Genomic DNA, 21,928 nt, shown 5'->3' on the forward strand with positions numbered 1-21,928 from the left:
AGGGGATAAAAAAAGTCATTCGGCGGGCTGAATCTGGGTTTCAAAAGGAAAACCCCATTTTTAAAAGGTCAATATCTGCTCTTTAATTTGATACCTCATTTTTAGAAAATGGTCGAGAAATAACAAGTTTGGGTTATTTGAAATAAGGTTGAATTCCAATAATTTCATAAAATGAAGAGGTTTTATATAGGCTAGCGTTCAGACTCACTCGACACTCCGTTTTGTTGACGATCAGCCATGCATCAAGTCTTTTGTTAACCATGCGATAGCTTCTGTGGGAAACTGGTGAAAACACGTTTATTTAATGAAATTATAGAAATACAAGCATTGTTTCGAGGGAACAGAACTTTTTTACATTTTGACCGTTTTTTGTGATTAAGGTATCAAATAAAAGAGCAGATATTGAACTTTTTAGGCATGTGATTTTCTTTTTGAAATTCAGATATACCCCCGCCAAAGGATTCCCCCCCCCCCCCCACGTGCCCTCCTGAAAGTAGAAAAATAATGAATTATTTAAGGACAAAAGCAAACGAAGGCACTTTCTGCCTGAAAATTGTCATTTCCATTGTCCAAAATGAAAAAAATTTGCCCCTGACGGGGCAAATACATTATCATAGTAAGCCTCGCGTCTTTCGACGAACAGTTCCTCTGTGAAACATACCTTTGATAAGCCCCTTTTCCATCTTATTACAGTGTGATAACGTTTAACCTTTTAATGAATACATTTCAGACTAAAAGCGAATGGCAAATTGATAGTGGTCCACCAATGATTAGGTTTATAACTCTATGATGCTGGCTGTGTCGTCTAACAAACGCGCGGTCGCCCAGAAACGCTCAGACCGGACCCGATATCACTAACGCGCGTGAACACTAGTTACTCGAGCAACATATGGAATCTATGTCATAGCTGTCAAGCCCAGAAACCATAACATCTCGAGAAACTTGTTTCAATTATTTCATTTTCAACTAAATATAAATTGAGTTAATACAGTGCTAACAAGTCAGTGCCCTAAAGAAAATACCAAGGTCATTTCAACTCAATATAGACATGTTATCAGAAAATTACACGCAGAATAATCATGTGTAGAGGATTATAATTTATAATTTGTGAAAATGGTGAATCCCACTCGAAAGCAACTTGAGATAATGTTTAGACATGAAAAAAAATAAAATCATCTGTGAAAGTGTCTTCTTGACCGGACTCATATTATCCGAGATATGAATAAAAATGTAAATAAAGAATATAAAAGAAAAAAAAATAAGCGTTACAGTACTGCTCTACTATAAAAAAATCTTAAGATATTTTCACAGCCCCGTATTTTCCTCTATTCCTTTTCATTGGCATGATTGGAAGGCGTTTTGTCTGATACTATTTCAGCTTATAATTACGATATAGCACTTATGTATTTTAGATTCCAAAACTTCTTCCCATTACCTGTTAGTAATGAGATCGAGATGGCAGCTATGTTCTCTGGTCATGCTGGTTCATCCCAGCTTTTGTTATTCATGGACGGTTGCAAAAATAAAAAAAAACAATCCGGGAGTGGGTGGGGCTGCAAGACCTAAATTTTCGAAGAAACTTAAGAGCGAGGGGGTTTGTGATGGGGGAGCTTAAACATTTTCTAGAATAAAATTGAAGGATTTCGTGCACACTTTTGGTGAATTTTGTGAATTTTGCCCTCTCGATCGGCGGCCCCCGCTGCGTACGGTCATGTTTGTCATCTTAAAGTCTTTAAAAGGCCTATATTACATTGGTTTGAAACAATTTCGTTTGCAATAAGGCTCGTAATTTGCTGGAACTGCGACCCTGATCATGAAGAAACACCAGTCTGGGTCAGAAGGGAGGAAACAGAAGGAGCAAAAAGAACTCCAAGACTGTTTAATTCTCAAGAAATTTATTTTTGAATGCTCTTAGACACGCAACTTTTATACTCCATTTTTAAAACAAAGTCCTTACCGTGGGGGGGGGGGTGGTCCCGCAGTCTTTCCTGCTCGATCGTTTCGGTATCTCACACTGTCAAAAATATTGTGCCCCCTCCGGGATTTTGCCCCCCCCAAAAAAAAAAAAAAAAAAAAACTGAAAATGTTCCGGCGCGCCTGTTTGAGTGGGGATTTTGGATACAGGCAGATGTTTGCCAGGCAGCTGATCTGTGCGTGTGGGGTCTTGGATGCCGACAGGTGTAGCCTCATCTTTGTTCAGTTTTGGATAAAGCTATTAAAAGCCAAATAGTTTTCAAGACATCTATCTGCAAGAAGCCATGTTGCAATTGGATAATCATGAATTAACAGTGACCTCGTGAAACACTTCAGTGGTTAAGGTAACCATAGGGATACATCATTGATTAGTGGCCCTCGAATGGCATATTGGTTACACAGTGAACATAATTTCAGGGGGAGGGGTCGCTTTCAATTTAACATTCCTGTTTCCATGGTTTCATACAGGATAGCTGTCACCCAATCGGTATGTCTCATTCCGCCATTTTGCCACCATTTTGGCGTTGCAGCGTCTACGGCGAAACATCAGCATCGTCATGATCGTGGAGTTGTGGGGGGTAATAAGGGAGTCTAGGTGGAATCCATTCATTCCCTCATATTATTCCAGCAGTGTGGCGTTGCGGCGTCTAACGGCGTCATTAGGGTTGCGGTATAGGAGGATCACAATTTACCATTTGGCAATGAGTTCGATGAAGTTTGGTGATTGAAGATATGATGTTAAATGTCGGTCCCAATTATAAATCATCATTTCTCATAGATACATGTCTGTAAAAATTTATCTCACACACACACTCTAACAGAAACAAACACTCTCTATTTATCGGATAGTGGGGGTTAACACTTCTTCCAATTGTTTGTCGCATGACCCTGCATGCCCCTCCGTTTATTATCAAAATCTTCAACCTCGCGAAAACAAATAATTATTCAGATCGAGTGTCAATTCGAAGAGCAGGAATGTATCAATGTTGTCGATAGACTCGGGGCACTTTATCATTTGGAATACTTTTTTTATTAAATTTTGTATTTTCCCAGACCAAAGTTCAAAATATCTATTTTTTAAGGGAAATATATTTGCAGAGGGCAATTAATCGGATCAAATCGTCAAAGTTTACGTTTGATTTGATTAAATAAAACAACAAATAACTTTCATTCTTTTGCGATTGTTATGTTTCAGAAATGTTATTATTATCATCATCATTATTATTACTATTATTATCATTATTATTACTATTGTTATTATTATCATTATTATTACTATTATAACGCAAAACCTCAGTGCTACGCGATTTTTCGAGTGTCATGTGTGCTGCGCCCCTGCATGCATTCATACCCCTTTTGGTTCGTAATGAACTATTACATTTATTATTTTGATAATGTGGCCGATAGAGGGTGTTGTAAAATCATTTCACAATAAATTTGTATGGAAACTACTTTCAGAGAAGTTTAGAATATCTCCTTTACAGTAAAGTAACATTGCAAATAGAATTAAGGAGCTCAATCGCATCGTCAAATCTGTAAATTTCATTTAGGCCCATACGATGTGACATGATTGAAAGCACTTCATTGCGGCGTACATGGCTCTGTTTACGGCAATGTTACGGCGGCGTATTAAGGTGGCGCTACGGCGCATCTAACGCCAAAGTCATAAATTCACTTTTTATTTTTGTCGAGAAGGCGTTTAATCGCACCATTCCGTACAATAACAAATCACAAGAGAATAAAAACAAACACATCCTATGCAAAAATATGTTTCACATCAACAAATTTTGTTATTTTAATTCAAGTATGAAACAAATTATTAACAAGCAATGAATATTTCAAATCTGTAGGTATCAGAAAGTACATTCATATTTATATATTTGGTCACTATTTGGAACTTATCAGCATATGATGGTGTCACGTTTGGAAAATGCAAGAAAAATAATTCATCATAATTGATTTAATTCTTATATTTAAAACCCCCTAAAATGAGGTGTGTAGTTTGAAACATAAAAGGTATTAAGAGAGAAATAAATAGAGATATAAAGAATGATAGAGAGATAGAAAGAAATAGATAGATAGATAGATAGAATGATAGAGAGAAAGAGAGGAGGGGAGAATGTGCCATTGATGGTTGAGTGATCAATCCAGGTGCCTGGTGTTCAATAGAGAGCTAGTTGTATTGTGTGTAATGCCTTTTGCCTAGCAATGAAAAGGAAAGTGGTATGGGATTAACCATTGCTAATGAACCTTAAACATGTTTTGCATGACTCCTTTATATTATAGCCTATGTATGTAGATAGATAGCCGTTGCTGCTGTATTAGGAAAGTGGTGAGAAGACACACCCTATGAATCTGTCTTGGTGTGCAGAGGTGCGCATTACCAGTTCTAGCCCAGAGATGGCTGGATTATTTTTCTGGTGATATTTTTTAAAGCCAGAAGATGGCACTTTTTGTTGAAAGATCTTCTTTACACATTTAATTTCAATGTTTGTCCCCTACACGACCATCGATGGCACATTACCCAGAGCTTGGGATTTTGAAAACGTCGTTGTGTCCTTCTTCCAAATGTCAATGAAGATTGGTCAAGCAATTGGACATTCGAACCAAAGTACATGGCGTCGTAGAGTGGACACTAGTTGAACATTCATCACATCATGGTGAGCTGTATCGATTCAAATTACTGATGAACAATGAATCTATTTGAGGATTGAACTACTTCACAATTTTGAAATTGATAACGAAGCCATTGATAAGTTTTGTCAACAAGTAATATGCCCAAATGCTATTGTATTGGCAAGATGTATTACATAGCCAGTGAAACCATTACAGCTTGTGTTTAGTCGGATTGTACAGTGTAGTTTGGGAGTTTATTGACTCCCTGCATGGAACCTGTGGGTATTTCTGATCCACATCCATAGTTGGATTAAGAGGATTGTGAGTTTAGAGAGGATGGTCATTGGAAGTGAGTTATGTGGACAGTACAGGTCCACTACTCATATTTTCTGACAGATCATTAATTGTATTCGGAAAGAGAATTGTCACTTAAAATTTGGAGTGTAGTCATGATAGTGAGGACTTACAATTAGTAACTCATGTGTTCAACATAAATCTGTGAGGATTGTTTATGCCGAATTATCACTTAGATATTGGAGTGTAGTCATGGTAGTGAGGAATTACAATTAGTACTCATGTGTTCAATTTTATCTCAGGGGATTGTTTATACCTTGAATCCCACGCTGATACTGGTATCGTTGACTTATGAGAGTTTTGTAAATGTGTGCACATAAAATCCGACAAGCAATTTAATTGATACTAAAGGATTGTATCACCGTTTTGGAAGTAGTGAATTTGAATATTTGGAATTTATTATGAATAAATTTGACTTGTGGAGATCGTAAATGGCATGTGTTTGTTATCCTTATTCTGTATTTTGCGTACCATGTGACAGATGGAAAAAAATCATTTCATCATGATCATACTACGTGTACAGCTTTCTACAATCTACAAAGTTTGTTCTGTATAATTATGTGCACTAGTTGTCGCTTTCTTCAGTCCCTTCCATCTCTTCTTCATCCTCCTCTTCTTCCTGGTATTGAAATAGGACATCAAATTTTGTTCCGTGTCTGGCCAACACCCGTTGAATTGCTTTCCGAATATCCATTCCATTATCTACTCTTTCTTTGATATCAGATAGAATGTCAAGATTGGTGTCATCTTCTTCAAGATACAAGCTATGTCGCAAGAAGTAAGAGTAGTGGTCGAAGAATATTCGTTTGACTGCCCATAAAACTTTTGTGTGAGCATTTTCTCGAGCTTCTTCTTCGCTCATACCCTTTGAGATATATTTTTCGTATTTTTCATTTCTCATCTCATCGGTTGCTGCTAGAGCCAGTTTGAACCATTCTTGATCATAAACCAGGTTGTCTTCAGGATCTCCATTTTTTTCTTCTTCGCTTTCTGATTCTATCATTTTAGAATCTTCCTCTATGATATTTTCATTATCACTGGAGTCTTCATTCTCAGATTCAGTCTCATTCGGTTCCTCATCCGTTTCCATTTCTCGATGCGCAGTTTGTTCGTGCCTCTTCACGTCAAACCTGCGACTATACGTCTTATCGCATAGGGAACAAGCAAATCGGTTTGAGAGAGTATTCATGTTGACTCGAAGATGTTAAGCTTGCAAATGATAGTGCAACAATTGCATCACCACTTTATATTGCTTTGACCAATATGACGCCATGAGGCACTGTGTTCATGACTTTGCCGTTAGATGCGCCGTAGCGCCACCTTACGCCGCCGTAACATTGCCGTAAACAGAGCCATGTACGCCGCAATGAAGTGCTTTCAATCATGTCACATCGTATAGGCCTAAATGAAATTTACAGATTTGACGATGCGATTGAGCGCCTTAATTCTATTTGCAATGTTACTTTACTGTAAAGGAGATATTCTAAACTTCTCTGAAAGTAGTTTCCATACAAATTTATTCTGAAATGATATAACAGCATCCTCTATCGGCCACATTATCCAAATATTAAATATAATAATTCATCACGAACCAAAAAGGGGCATGAATGCATGCAGGGGCGCAGCACACATGGCACTCGAAAAATCTGTCTGCATTCAAGACCCCACACGCACAGATCAGCTGCTTGGCAAACATCTGCCTGTATCCAAAATCCCCACTCAAAAGAGTACACGTACTTGACCAACTCACTACCCTAATTCTATTGTCCCATCATCAATCCCTACTCTCCACACATAACAAAAATCTCCATCTCCAACGTGACCGCTTTGTCTCAGTGTTGAAAAAATATTCCATTTCCTTCATTACATTACGAGTGATGCTTTCTTGTAATAGCATTTATTTCCTTCAATTATTCCAAATAAACAATGACTCTTCGTCTCTGACTTCATTAAAATCAACACACACCTAATTAAAAATAATTCAAAAATTAATTCTGTTAATCCCCCTTTACAAATAAACAAGAAGTCTTCGTTTATGACCTCATTAAAATCAACACACACCTAATTAAAAAAAATAATTAAAAATATAATTCTGTTAATTCCCCTTTACAAATAAACAAGAAGTCTTCGTTTATGACCTCATTAAATCAACACACACCTAATTAAAAAAAATAATTAAAATTAATTATGTTAATCCCCTACTTCCGCCGGGGGGTCGTGCATTCAAGGAATTGCATTGTATACATTGTATTGGTATAGTTTTCCTCTCATATTTATCAGGGGAAAGTTTGCTTTCAACTAAGATCACAATATATATATATATCTTGCAGACAGTATTCTATTTTGTCTTCTGTTTTCCAGTATTTGAAACTGTGTTCTTAGTCCATGTGCTCGGGTTTCAATCATAGAAAAAAACTCACCAAAGCATCTCGATAATCATGATATATGAGAAGTTTGTCATATTGCTGCATGAATTCATTCGACGAAATTGGTAGCATGGTAAGAGCACCCTCTGGCGTGCCTGGAGCCTCTCCCCCATGTAGTGTCTGATTACGACCCGGACCAAAGCTTGGACCTACATGTTTTTCTTCTATTGTTGTTTGGACTTTTTCGATCATTGTCTTCACTTCATCTATCCGGTCATCGATATCGTCAATCCGTTGAGCTATATCTGTAGAATCTCGGTGCGCTGATCGAGCCGTATCTGGAGTAACTCAGAAAGGAAAGAAGTCACTGAAAGCATGTGATATTTGCCAATTTATTCATTGTCAACTTGACTGTCACAACAAAACAGCATTTCGTCCACAACAATCAATGCAATGACAGAGAGATGGCTTGTACCAAAAGGGTGAGCAGCATAGGCGGATCCAGGGGGGGGGGGTTGGCGGAGCAAAAAAAGGAAAAGAAAGAAGAAAAAAGAAGAAAAAAAAAAGAAGAAAAGAGAGGAGAAAAGAGAAGAGGAAGACGAGTGAATGAAAAAGATGAGGGGGAGACTTGGAAAATGAATAGAATCTTTCATGTCTTTGGCATTGCCTGTGATTTTCATATTTTGTACAGTATGGAGTTTAAGTATCAAGTTTGGAAGTCAATTTACAGAAAATATTTCACCTCGGAAATCGAACTCTCATTATTTTGTGAGATTTACAATTGACTTTTAAAAAGTGCTTTGTAAAAATTATCAGTTATATGATCTGAATATTAATATTTTCTGCTCGTGCTGCGCGCTCGCAAATTTTGATTTATCAGGTACCTGTGTATTTTCGTGTATTCAATAATATATATCTATTTTCAGGTCTGATTGTGTGGGCGCGTCGTGGTCTAGTGGTTCTGATTCTCGCCTTCAGACAGAGGGCCGTTGGTTCGAATCATAGCCATGGCGTGTTTTCCTTCAGGAAGAAATTTATCCACACTGCTGCATTCGACCCAGGTGAGGTAATAAATCGGTACCGGCGGGAAGTAACTCCTCCAAAAGCTGTGCGCACGAGAATCGGTAGACTAGCTTAGCCGCGATAATATAGGAACGCCTTGAGCAGATACAGAAGTAGCCTTTTGTCGAGGCCCTGGCGGCTGCTTCCCGAGCGAAGCGAGGGACTTCCTAATTCGGGGGGGGGGGGCACCAAAAAGCTGGCACAGTGCAACTTTCTTACTTAAAGGTGGGAGGAGAAGAGGACTAGAAGCGAATTAGGCCTGGCCTGGCGAGCTCGGAAGCAACCGCTAGGGCCTCGACAAGAGGCTACTACAAAAGCGATACGAGAAGCCGACGGAAGCTATTGTGTTATCTCGAATGACATACAATTGATCGCTTTGAAGTCTGATTCACTGGATCAGTGGCGTACTGTGGGTCACGGCATGGGGAGGAGGGTGGGGCACCAGCAAAAATTTTTAATCAATAAGTGAGCGCGCGAAGAGCGCCCAGTTGCCAGGTATACTGACCTGATTGAGACACAGTGCCATTAAATGGATATGTCTCTCATTTATCAAATAATGCGAGCGCGAAGCGCGAGCTTAAAATTGTTGATATTCAGACATAAAAAATGGACATTATAATCAATCTTTTGTAATCAAATCATGATACGTACCTGTCTCGCTAAATAATGCGAACGCGAAGCGCGAGCTGAAATTTTTGTAATTATTGACCCCAAACAGGAAGATTTTAAGGACTATATATTTTAGCAATCCATTATAAGAGTATACACATCTCACCATAGTCATCTAATGGGAGTGCCAATAAGCGCTTGCTGATTTTGATAAAATTACATCTAAACATGCACATAAAGCACTTGGAATCTTGATTAACATACCCATCTCACTACTATCACATCTTGCGAGCGCGGAGCGCGAGCTGAAAATTTAGGAAATTCAGACCTGAAGAGGGGCATTTTAAGGCTTGTTTGTAGGAATTCACGAAGACCATACGTACTTCACTAACCAAATGATGCGAGCGCGTAGCGGGAGCTGAAAATTTTTTACAATTCAGATTAGAAAAAAGACATTTTAAGGACCGATTCTAGGAATTCATGGAGAGCAGACATATTTTACCAATCCACTACTGCGAATTAAGCACGGACAGGAAATATTTTATATTAAGATTACAGGATTTCGGTAAACAGACAATGCGAGCACCAGGAACAATGTAGACATAGACCCTGAGCAAATTATGTTTCACAAAGTTATGAAAAAAAATGTTTCTTATGTAATATAACAAAACGTAATTATGATATGATATTATGATATATTTCCTGATCAAAGAATACCTGGAACTGACGAACTTCGAGGCGGTCTGAAACCACCTAGTGATGCATCCAAGGTGGATAACTTTCTCTTCTCTTTTAGAGTGGTATCTGAATGTAACTTTGCTTTCATCGTTAAATGGATATTGATGCCACGTAAACTTTCACAACTGAAAGAATGGCGGATCGTTTACTTGCAATTTTCTTTTACTGACATTGCTATTGTTTAAAGCATTTAACAACCCATGCATGACTGTTCACATGAAAATTTCATGTCATACTGGAAGAGAATATTGTCTGGTCATGTTGACATACAATAATTTGCCTTTAATCAAATATCTATATGGAATATTTTAACTTTTATAAGTATCCAAGAACTTTTTTTGCTGATTGTAGATGATGATGATGAAAATTAATCATACTCATAATTATAATCACCTCAGTTACATTTTACAGAACAATAAGTAGGTGACCTTGTAGCTTATAATGGTCGAATGGCGGGGTTTCATCAGAATAGCATTATTATGAAGAAAGGAACGAAAATATAATGTAATATAATATATATATTATATTATATGTAGTATAATGTAATATAATGTAATGTGGACACGTATCTGGTTAACTTATTAATGCCTCTTTTGAATTACTGTTATGTACCATTACCAACGATATTGAACTTAATGAAAAAATAAGCAAATAATTATCGGGATAATTATGCGGTTTGGGGAATTCCAAAAGTTACAAAGCCATTAATTTTGATTAATTTTGTTATGAATATTTTGTTTAGTTCTTTCAATAGTTAGTTTGGAGGCAGATAACAGACCAGTTAGACATAGTCTGTTAATACTATACAGGTTTATTGGGTTCCATCTTGGTGGAATGTAGACGAAATAAATGTTAGACCATCAAACAAAGTGGAAAGTAGCCGAAATGGAAATTAGACCAACTGAATAATGGACCAAGTGACGATTAGCCCAAATGACCAATTGGCTATTAGACCAAGTGGTCATTAGACCAAAAGAGAATTGGACCAAGTGGGTTTAGCCCGAAGGTTGTAAGCCCATCTGATGATTAGACCAAGTGATATTAGACCAACCGTCAGTAAACCGGCAGCACCCCTGGAATTCCAGCAGATGTGACAAAACGAAAAAACAACGTTACTAAGATAACCTTCATTTTGTAGTGAAATCCTTTTTGTTTCTTCGCGTGTTAAATTTCTTGGTACCAAAGGGACCTTCATTTTATACTGAACCTTTTTTTTAAAAATTACATCGGCACTCCCTGTAAAAACCGTTGCCAGGTCCCTGGAGGAGGCATTGTTCTAGTGTACAGCAAAAAAAGTAAGAAATTATGGCTAATCAAAGCCTTCTTCTAAGGAAGCTAGTTGCCCCATCCCTTTCCATATTTTGACTATATAGAAAAAATGTCATGCTTCTGTAGCCCTCATTGTGGCAAAATGGCGTCTCTAGTACCTCCTAGTATTAAGTAAAGCAACTTTCAGTTTTATGGAACCTCTGTTTAATGGACAGAGGAGACGTTGATCTGCCGATTTCATGTAATTCAGTTCATTAGATCCTATTCCACAAGGGAACCTGCTTGTCGAAATGATCACATCTCATTCCGCATTTGACTCTATGTTTGAACCAGCGTCCTTTTGGAACAGAAGGAGAAAGTACTGATCAAATAGTGATACGCATTGCTAAAGATGTAGGGGTAGATCTACCACTCTCTGCAATTGATCGCAGCCACCGTGTGAATCGACAAAGACCACCACCTGAAGGAATCCGTCCAAAACCACGACCCATCATCGTCAAATTGGTATCCCACTAACATCGTCGAGACCTGTTGAGAAATCGTAAACAACTGAAATCGAAAAACACAGGAATCAGCATCTATGAAGATCTGACAGATACCAACCGGCGTCTGCTTTGGCAAGCACAAGCTGAAGCAAGAAAACCAGAATGTAAAATCTCAAAAGCATGGTCAATGGATGGAAGGATCCTTGTGTCTGTCAAAACAAATGGCAAAGAGTCAAAGAAACAAATCAACTCAAAGAGAGACTTGGACAGACTGTAAAGAGTAAACATTCCATGAATGTGTATACAAAGCTGTAGTACTAATTAATTTTCTCCAAGTGATCACTCACTGGCTACTATTAACTTTAATTAGTAAATTTTAACTTGTTTTAATTGCATTATATCTTGATTTATTGTAATAAATTTTGTAGTTCTTTGCTTGTTTTTTAATTTTGATTTTATGTGTGTGTGTATTATGATTTCTTTCTTTTTGTTTATTTTCCCAATGTCTTTTATTGACGTATTAAATAATTCAAACCGTAGTGATGCGAATAGTTCTGATCTGAATAGATTGCATGAATATTTAACCCCTGCTGGTTCTGAAGATAACATACCTTTGCCACCAGAAACATATATTCTGTTCGTAAATTTAATAATCATCTCCAATCTACATTTACAAAGGCTCGGCTAGAAAACAGCCCATCTTGTATGCATTTCAACTGTCGCAGTTTATCCCACAACTTTTATAATTTAACTACATATTTGTCATCTCTAGATTTTCAGCCAACTATTGTTGGTGTAACCGAAACATGGTTTAAGCAGTATACATTACAAAACCTTTATAATCTTCAAATTTACTCTTTTGTTAGCAATGCACGCACTATTCGAAAAGGAGGGCTATGTGTTGGGCTATATGTAAAAAGCAATTTGCAGTATAGACAACGCCAAGATCATGAAGATCTAGAGGTTAATGATTTATTTGTTGAAAGCACTTATATAGAATTATCTATGTGCAATAAATCAATTGTATTCGGTGTAATTTATAGACCACCAGGCCAGTCCATTCCAGATTTTTTTGACATATTTAGAAAAGACTTTAAATATTGTAAATTCTGAACATAAAGTGTTTTATCTATTTGGTGATTTTAATTTGGACTTGCTTAAAGTTGGCACTGTGCATTACATTAATATGTATTTGGATTTGCTGTTGTCATTTTCCATGTCACCTCTAATATCTTATCCAACTCGTGTTATAAGTACTTCTATTTCTTTGATTGATAATATTTTCACAAATGCTACTTGCCATATATCATCAGGTATTCTTGTAAATGACATTAGTGACCATTTTACTATATATTGTATTTGTGACCGTAAATGTTCTCAAAAAGAAAATGAATGCTTTCAATGACGAGATATATCTGATGTAAATATCAATAAATTCATTGAACGCATAAGTACTTTCAATTGGTCCTTATCTTTAAATGATCCAAACATTTGCTATAATGATTTTATGAATAAATTTTCTATATTGTATGAAAAGGAATTTCCAATCAAGAAAACAAAGTTTAAAACAAAAAGAAAAGATAAACCATGGATTACGCAAGAAATTCGTAATCTGATTAAGAAAAAATCTCGTTTATATAAACTTTATTTAAAAATCCTTCAAATTATCGGATAAAGGTATACAAAAAAATGCGGAATCTTCTAACCAATAAAATTAAATCTCGTAAAATTGAATATTACAAACATCAGTTTGACTGTGCCAAAGGTAAAGAACATAAAGGCGTTTATATACGCAAAGTTATTGTTGACGGAGATGAAGTTACAGATTCAAACTTGTTCCCTGATATTTTGAATAACTATTTTGTAAATATTGGATTCAAGTTAAATAGTAGTTTTACAAATAACCTAGTCAAGTTGTCACCACTCATTAAGGGTAACGACAAGTCAATGTATTGTAATCCAATAATCATATGTGAAATTATTGAAATAGTAAAAAAAAACAAAAACAAGTCAAATGTGGGCCATGATGGTATTGATATAAGAGTGATAAAAAAGCTTATTTTTTGTGTCAACCTTTATGTGTAATATTCAATGCTTGGCTTGAGTCAGGGATTTTTCAGACACAAATGAAAATTGGTCGGGTTAATTCCCTTTTTAAAGGTTGTTGCCCTGAAATACTTACAAACTATCGCCCAATTTCCATTTTACCTGTTTTTTCAAAGATTTTTGAGAAATGTATATATGTTAGATTACTAAATTTTATCAATGAGTGCAATGTAATTAGTCCGAACCAACATGGATTTCGGGTGGGGTATTCCACATCTTCAGCATTACTTGATTTTATTCAAGGTATTACTAGTGTTATTGAAATGAAAGGTGTATCAATTGGCTTATTTTTGGATTTACAGAAAGCGTTTGACACACTTGATCATAGAATACTCATGAAAAAATTATTCAAATATGGAATAAGGGGAAAAATTTGGGATCTTTTAAATAACTATTTAAGTCATAGACAACAATTTGTAACTTTAAATAGTCAACAATCAAATTATAAGGAATTTAGGTGTGGAGTACCCCAAGGTTCTATCCTCGGGCCCCTTTCATTTACTTTGTATATGAATGATCTGTGCAATGTATCTTCGAAATATATTTGTTTGCCGACGATACAAATATTTTTATGTCACATAATAATATTGATGTTCTGCAAGTGCAATTTAATAATGAATTAAAAAAGGGTAACTTCTTGGTTGACCATTAATAAATTATCTGTAAATATTTCTAAAACACAGTATATGGTTTTTACAAATAAAAAATATGCATTGACAATCTGCAGGTGCAATTAGCAAATTTTAGTGTAGCGAAGGCATCGCAAGTCAAATTTCTTGGTATTATAATTGATAGTAAGCTGCTATGGGTTCCTCATATTAATTTGATTTGTAATAGAATTTCCAAAATCATTGGCATTTTGTACAGATTACGCAATTTTCCAATTACTGTTTTACGAAGTATTTATCACGCACTTGTGTTGCACCTCTTTTAAGTTACGGTATTCTTGCCTGGGGCAGTGCTTCTTATTCACACCTGGATAGAATTTTTAAACTTCAAAAACGTGCAATAAGAATTGTTAATCATTCGTCTTTTTATGCTCATACAGTACCAATTTTTAAGTCTCAGAGGATTTTGAAATTTTATGACTTTTGCAATTATGAGACTGTAATTTTTATGTACAAGTGTTATAAATATTTTTTACCTCAGTCAATATTTAATCATTTTGTTTTAAATCGTAATGTACATAATTATACAACCAGGGGCAATAATGATTTTCATATACCTAATGTAAGAACAAAATTTTTTCAAAACTCAATTTTTTATAGGGGACCATTAATTTGGAATACTTTATCAAAGGATCTTAAGGATAGTTGCTCTCTTAATGTTTTTAGGAGAAATTGTAAATATAAAATCATCACTACTTATTTATTTTTACGTAATTACTATTCTGATTGTTTGTTTGGGTTAGTAAGGTAATTCTTTCCCCCTTTCTACTTTAATTGTTCTAATAATATATTATTTTATTTGGGTCGGCCGTACATAAGGTTAACTTCTTTTCGGCTGCTACCCTTTCAGTATAATACTTTATTTATATCCATGCCTGATTTATTTCATATTTGTATTGTTTCTATACTGAGAAAAATAAATTGAATTGAATTGAACTCTCAATTGGGGCAAAACGTCATTTTTTCTACATGAAAAAGTCACTTCCATTTTAAATGATTTCTTTAAAAACATAGAGGGGACAGACACTCTGCCTGTCTGCAAGTTACAGGTAGAGAAAATCCGTTACCTTCAAGCATATCCAACATTGCGTGCCTGTCAAAGTACCCCCACAATTCTACATAATTATATTAGATACACCATCCTAGAAAAGATTATAGGAGGTATCATTTCACAAGTTGCCCGTTGAAAATTCATGGTACAGAGCGTACTTTCATGGTTCCCAACACATTTCCATATTAAACTTTTTAACCCCCATTGGGGCAAAAAAAGCAATCCTCTTAGTTACCATGGCTAGCTATATAGTAAAGTAAATGCGCATTTTCCAATAGAACCCTCTTCATATGTTGTATCACATTAGAAGAGGATAGTGGAAAATGTACCAATATCAATCTAAATGAAAGAATACATGTCTTTGTTACGCACACTAACATATTTTGATGTGTGCCCGTGTACTAGAAATGCCATGGGGGCACCCATTGCTAAATTCTTTGATGTTCCAAATACTAATGTAACCAGTAGAGTATAGGGTCTTCTATTTCTGATCCAAGAGGTCAATAAGTATGGGCCTGTTGAAGGGGTTTTTACAGTGTAGCAGAAATGTAATTAATAAAATTAGTGGCGTAACTTCTTATATGTTTCGATGGGGATATACTTTGATTTGTCAGGATTTAGTTCGCTAAATAACATCATATGTAAGTAACTCGTTTAACTAAATCATGGCTCAACATAAGCATTCATAGATACCAGAACAAATTTTAGATCAATACAAACAGATACAATAATGCCTCGTTCTGTCTTTTCTAATTTTTCCAAGAGCAGAAGAGGTTTCATAAAAAAAGTTGTTTTGCTAACTGTGGCTTTGCAGCGTTTAGGAAAACTCTAAAAGTTTTAAACTATACATGTATTTTTAACTGTGGGCACAACGTTTGCAAAACATAATCCACATATATCTGTTAGAAGAAAATCAAATTGGTTGATACATGCAATTAAATTATATTGTCTTGAACTATATAATTATACCAATTGAAAATAGCATAATATGAAATGTTGAACAGTTATACACCCAACAAACTGTTCTATCTGTATTTCCTTTTCTGTTCATGCCATAATATGAACATTAATTTTAGTTGTGCCATAAATTTTAATTAGGAATCAGGTATAAACTGCGAAAATTAGCCATTTTATTATGAATTTGCATAATGTATAATTTGAGCATAATTTATGTAAATTAGACAACAATATGGATGGATAAACAGCTAATTGGTAAATGCTTTTCCTCCATCCACAGAAAACTAGGACTGAGTAAAATGCCTCATTTTGGTGATTAAATTGGTATTTAAACTATTCATGGAATTAGTATAGGTTAACTCATTAATATGTATTTATGGTAATAAGTGGTCATTTGCACAGATGTAGTGAATTCCTTGTGTCCAAATATTTTCTAATAACCCTATTTCACACATATATCATTATTTATTAAGATAAGATCACTCAAAATCACAAAAAGCTTAATATGGTACTAATTTGCATAATTGATGCAAATTATGCACTAAAAATATCACAAACAAATAAATTGAACACAAATATTAAATATATTACAAAGAAATAGTTTTCTCATGTACGGCTTCTTTTCCTTTTATTAGAGTGTCCCGAGTACGACATATTTTACTGTTAAAGCGGTTTTCTAATGTTCAGAGCATGTGAAAGAGGTTGAATTTTTAATGAATTATACTAATGACGTAGTCTTAGGGAGATTATAAATGTAATATTAAACCATCGATTTGAGTTCTTCTTAAACCACTTCGCTCAAAGATAGGGCATCGGACTGAACATTTTTACATTCATTGACATTTCAAAAGACATGATTATTGCTATTGTTTGGGGATAAAGACTTCTCAGATTAACCAGACATCTACCTGAATTTGAACTTAAAGAAGTTTGATAAACATTGTGATAGGCTTACCTGATGATGGGCCTCTCTTCATCTTCTTGCTTGGTGATTCAGTATCCATGTTTTTGCTACGTTATGAATGACACATAGTGGGAAATGACAATATAGATGGAAATAATCAAGGGAAAATTCTACAGGAGTGATGTTGACCAGACCTAATTATTCTTAATAATCACAAAAAATTATAACACGATATGGATGAATGATTAATTGAGGAATGAACGGATGAACGATTGAATCACTGATTGACCGACTGATTGAATAGAATAAGTCCATCTCAACCAAAGGTTGATTCGAATAAGAATAAAAAAAATCAACTAGCTTAACACTGAAAATTTCATCAAAATCGGGTGTAAAACAAGAAAGTTATGACACTTCAAAAGTTCGCTTAATTTCACAATTTTTTTAATGCTCACCTGGTCAGTATGTAAATGAGGAGACTGATGATGTTATCTACTCACTATTTCTTTTGTATTTTAATATCTGAAGTTATGATATATTCAAATTTTCCCCGCATTGGCGAAACAAAGATTAATTCTTCCCTGAGCATGTGGAATTGGCATTGTTGTGGTTTATTTAAGTTGGTCCTTACTCTCAAATTTAAAAAAAAATGAAATATTGTATATTTGAAACAAAAAAGAACAAAAGAAATAGTGCGGGAAGGACATCATCGACTGTCTCGTTTTGCATGTCCCTTATTTGTGCGTGTAACTGTTTTGTGAAAAATAAGTGATACTCTAAAATGTCATAACTTTCTTATAATACATACGATTGTGTTTAATTATTTTCAGTGTTTTGCCAATTTGATTTTTCTGTATTCATTCAAATCACCATTTTTCTGGAGTGGACTTGACATTTCATCTATTTATTTAATCAATGTTAAATGTCTCAGTTTCAAGATTTTATGATAAATCCGTTCATACGTAAATGAATGCTGTATTGCTCGTTGCTAAGCATTAGCGGAAATCTCCCCCAAAGGTAGGGGGACTAGGGGCGGATCCACACGATTTCCAAAAGAGTGGGGCACAATTTCCCCCAGAAAATTTGAGGAGGAGGGACAAAACTGCAGTTTAAGGTAGATGCTAACCTACCGGTACTGTATCTTGTGGCGATCGATGCACACTCTTAATAATAAAATATATCGATATAATATATATTCCGAAATCGAAGGATAGGATCCTACATGTGTTATTTCGATTTGAATGATGTATTTTTTTACATCATAAAAGACCACAAATAGTAGGGGGTGTAATTTGATATTGTGTCCCCCACTTTCCAGATGGTATATAGGGGCCACGTCCCCCAGGGATTTCCGCCCATGTTGCTAAGGGATATAGTTACCCCCGCCTACCTTTGTATAATACAAGTAAAAATATTAAAATCCATCAAACAGTATCAAAGAATTATCTTTAGCTTCGTTTTTAAGAAATTAAAAGTGAGACATGCATAGATCCATAATGGCCACCGAACACCTTACGATTGCTCTGCGACCAGATTTTGGAATAATTCTTAGAATTTGATGCTATAAATATTGAGGCATGGACTATCCCGCTGTGTAATGTTCTAAACAATCGTGTGAAAACCCATTTAAAATATGTGGCTTGCGATCATCCTTATTAGAATGAAAGCGAATTTAGATCGTAATGATGTCATAGCAATCGTACGATTTGCTATGATTTGAAACTTATTAGGCCTTGACTCCCAAAATAAAGGCTTGTAATCATCCGAAATTGTTATATTAACATTCTTTGCGTTAATTTGAGCCTCAAATAAAGAAATTATTTTCATTCACGTTTGCAGATGGTGAGCGAAATGTGGTTTGTTCCGAAATCGGATCGTGGACCAGTCGGAAGGTATGCGGTGGCCTGAATATGTCATGCGAAACCATTTTTTTTATTACACATGTTCAGGACGCGACCCTTATGGAATTTGTCATAATTTTCACACAAACATCGGATAACCTGGACCTGAAAAATCGTATAGAAAGAGAGTATTTCTATGCAATGTTAGTCTCTTATGGCTGTCTGAATCTATCGACATTTCAGGGGACACTCGTGACGACCCTACTTGATGCGATTACCCGATGGAATGGAACAAGCCCATTAACTGTTTCTGACTATATAAAACATACTTGGATCTTGTGTCCGGCCGAGTAGTGTCCGTTCTCCAATTCCCCATTCGTCTTTCTCCCGATTCCTCTCCATCAGACCTCATTCCTTGGCTCGGCATTTAGAGCTAGCTGCATAATGTTCAAAGAAACATAATGATAATAATGCATCATTAAGCAGATGTTTCTAATTGCTGCATTACCCTGGCATGGCTACCCTGATCGGGCGAATCGCACCCAAGGTCTACCGTTCTACCGGTTACCCATTTACTACACCTGGGTGAAAAGTGGGAAATGTAGATAAACACCTTGGCAAAGGACGCTGGTGCTACGTTGGTATTTGAACCCCGGACCTTGTGGTTCAAAGTCAGGAGACACAACACCTGAGTAGAGGAAAATACCAAATAAATCCCCAAAGCCACAACACCTGAGCCACAACAACTCTACAATATATGACGCATATACGCTATAATTATATTGATATGAATCCCTATATCACACGACGTATATAGCAGGGATCACTTCTTGGTCCATTGTTTATACCAATATGAACGATTGTCAAAATTGTTCTTGCAATCTTTCCCTTGCCTGTATAGCTGTGTGTGTGTGTGTATTTGAGTTTTGTCAGACGTGTATCAATCAGATATGATTATTTACGTCTGGGATCGACCTTTAACGTCACCATCCGAAAGACGTGACCAGGGCTCGAACCTCTGCATCAATTTGGAACTTCCCCAGAGCTTGGATTACAGACGCACGCCAGAACGCCCAGTTAGAACAACGCCCAGTTGTAAATGACAAATTAGTCTTCCTAAAGAAAAATAGAAACTTCACTCAGGGAAGGAGCTAGAATTTTCACATAAAATCGGCTGTTGAGAAAACAAAACAAATTTAACGGCTCCTACACTTATGTGAGATATACATTTTAGATGAAACTCGAGAATAATTAATATTATTGACCCTTTACCAAATTCAGCCTTGCTTTAAGAATCTACAGGCCTATTAGATTTTCTTATTTCAATTTATTTAGCCGCATCTCTTATTTATTTTCACTTGTCCTTACCCTTATCCGAAAAATCGCTGAAAGTGTGGAAAAATAAATAAATGCATGGTCATGGATGATACAAAAAAATCAACAAACAAAAAAACAGAACAATGGACGGGGGACAAGGAGAAAGAATACGATACAAATAACGATAAGGAAAAGACAAATAAGGAAAAGGGAGTGGGGGAAAGGGGGAAAGGGGTCGGTGGGATCTGTATTATTATCAAGTAATCGAAGATGTTTGTTGTGAGTATAGGGGGCAAGTAGTGATTTTTTAACTTTAAATTTAAATGTACCTAAACTTAAGCTCTCTCTCGTATTGAGGGGAAGGAATTCAAAAATTTAGGGGCAGTAAATATAAAAGTGTTCTGTGTAAATGCTGTACGAATCCTTGGCAGGTGATACAAATTGATTTGTCTAGTTGGGTAGTGGTGAATTTCATTATTGACTCGAAATATGTTGTTAAAAATGGAGGGTAACCCTTGGTTGTTATACTGATACATGAGAATTGCAAGATTCAGTCGATAAATATCGTAAATTTTATGATCCGCATAGCTTTTTTTATAAGAGTAATACTTTATTTAACGTATATGTTGCGCTGTTTCCCCAGGCGAGTGTTCCGTAATTCAAGTGGGGTAAAACTAATGTTGAATATAAAGATTTAAGAATGTTAGGGGGGGAAATTCCCATTTGAGTTTGTTTATTACACCAACATTTCTAGATATCACCTTACATAATAATAATAATAATAACAACGTTTTATTTACCCAGGGTAGCCACTTCAGTTAAGAAACTGCTCTACCAGCGGGCCCTGCATAACATTATATGTTATTATTACTCTTCTCCAATCTAAATGCTGAGCACCAAGCAAGAAGGCAGAAGGTCCCATTTTTATAAGTCTTTGGTATGACTCGGCCGAGGATCGAACCCACGACCTCCCGTTCATGAGGCGGACGCTCTACCACTGAGTCACCATGTCCGGTATTATATTATTAATGTGATATTTCCATGATAGTTTGTCAATCAATGAATGTACCTAAAAATTTTGTTGTAGTTACCTGTTTTATTTGTATGTTATCTATTAGAATTGGATAAGGTAGTTAATTAAATGTGTAGCTAAATAACATGAAATTAGTTTTCTCTAGATTAAGGGATAACTTGTTGGCCTTAGCCCATGTTGACACTAAGTTTAATTCGGAGTTTACCATATGTTAAAGAGTTTCTATGTTTGCGTGTGAAAGAAAAAGATTGGTGTCATCTGCATACATAATAAATGAAAATAGTTCCGAGGATCTGTTAAAGTCGTTGATATAAAGTATGAAGAGCAGCGGGCCAAGTATGGAACCCTGGGGGACACCGCAATTAATATTTCTCAATTGTGACATATGATTTTCAATGCTTACATATTGTTGGCGTTCGTGTAAATAATTACGGAACCAGTCTAAGACAATGCCTCTGATACCATAATGTGACAGTTTATATAAAAGAATTTGGTGGTCTATTGTGTCGAACGCTTTAGAAAAATCTAAAAACATTCCTATCGTATGGGAGCCTTTGTCAAAAGAGTTTGTTGATTAG

At 35.7% G+C, this 21,928-nt stretch overlaps 1 protein-coding gene across 2 annotated transcripts; it reads right to left on the bottom strand.

The window, feature by feature from the left end:
• Positions 1–6,568: 6,568 nt before the first annotated feature.
• On the bottom strand, positions 6,569–17,285 carry LOC121405656. Of its 2 annotated transcripts, none has more exons than XM_041596552.1 (2): positions 17,211–17,285; positions 6,569–7,648 (listed from the first exon to the last, which is right to left on the bottom strand). In XM_041596552.1, the coding sequence occupies exons 1-2, from the start codon at positions 17,257–17,259 to the stop codon at positions 7,347–7,349; spliced, it is 351 nt and encodes a 116-aa protein (XP_041452486.1). In that variant the 5' UTR covers positions 17,260–17,285; the 3' UTR covers positions 6,569–7,346. The 2 variants fall into 2 exon arrangements, with proteins under 2 accessions (XP_041452486.1, XP_041452485.1); XM_041596551.1 differs by having other exon boundaries at positions 6,569–7,657; positions 17,211–17,283.
• Positions 17,286–21,928: the final 4,643 nt, after the last annotated feature.

This window comes from Lytechinus variegatus, chromosome 19 (genome assembly GCF_018143015.1).
Source record: "Lytechinus variegatus isolate NC3 chromosome 19, Lvar_3.0, whole genome shotgun sequence".
In the NCBI taxonomy this organism is placed as follows: domain Eukaryota; kingdom Metazoa; phylum Echinodermata; class Echinoidea; order Temnopleuroida; family Toxopneustidae; genus Lytechinus; species Lytechinus variegatus.

Coding starts and splice junctions, on each gene's coding strand:
- LOC121405656 (XM_041596551.1), bottom strand. CDS start 17,259: ATGGATACTGAATCACCAAGCAAGAAGATGAAGAGAGGCCCATCATCA. Junction 7,658..17,210: donor GAAGAGAGGCCCATCATCAG/GTAAGCCTATCA, acceptor TTCCTTTCTGAG/TTACTCCAGATACGGCTCGA.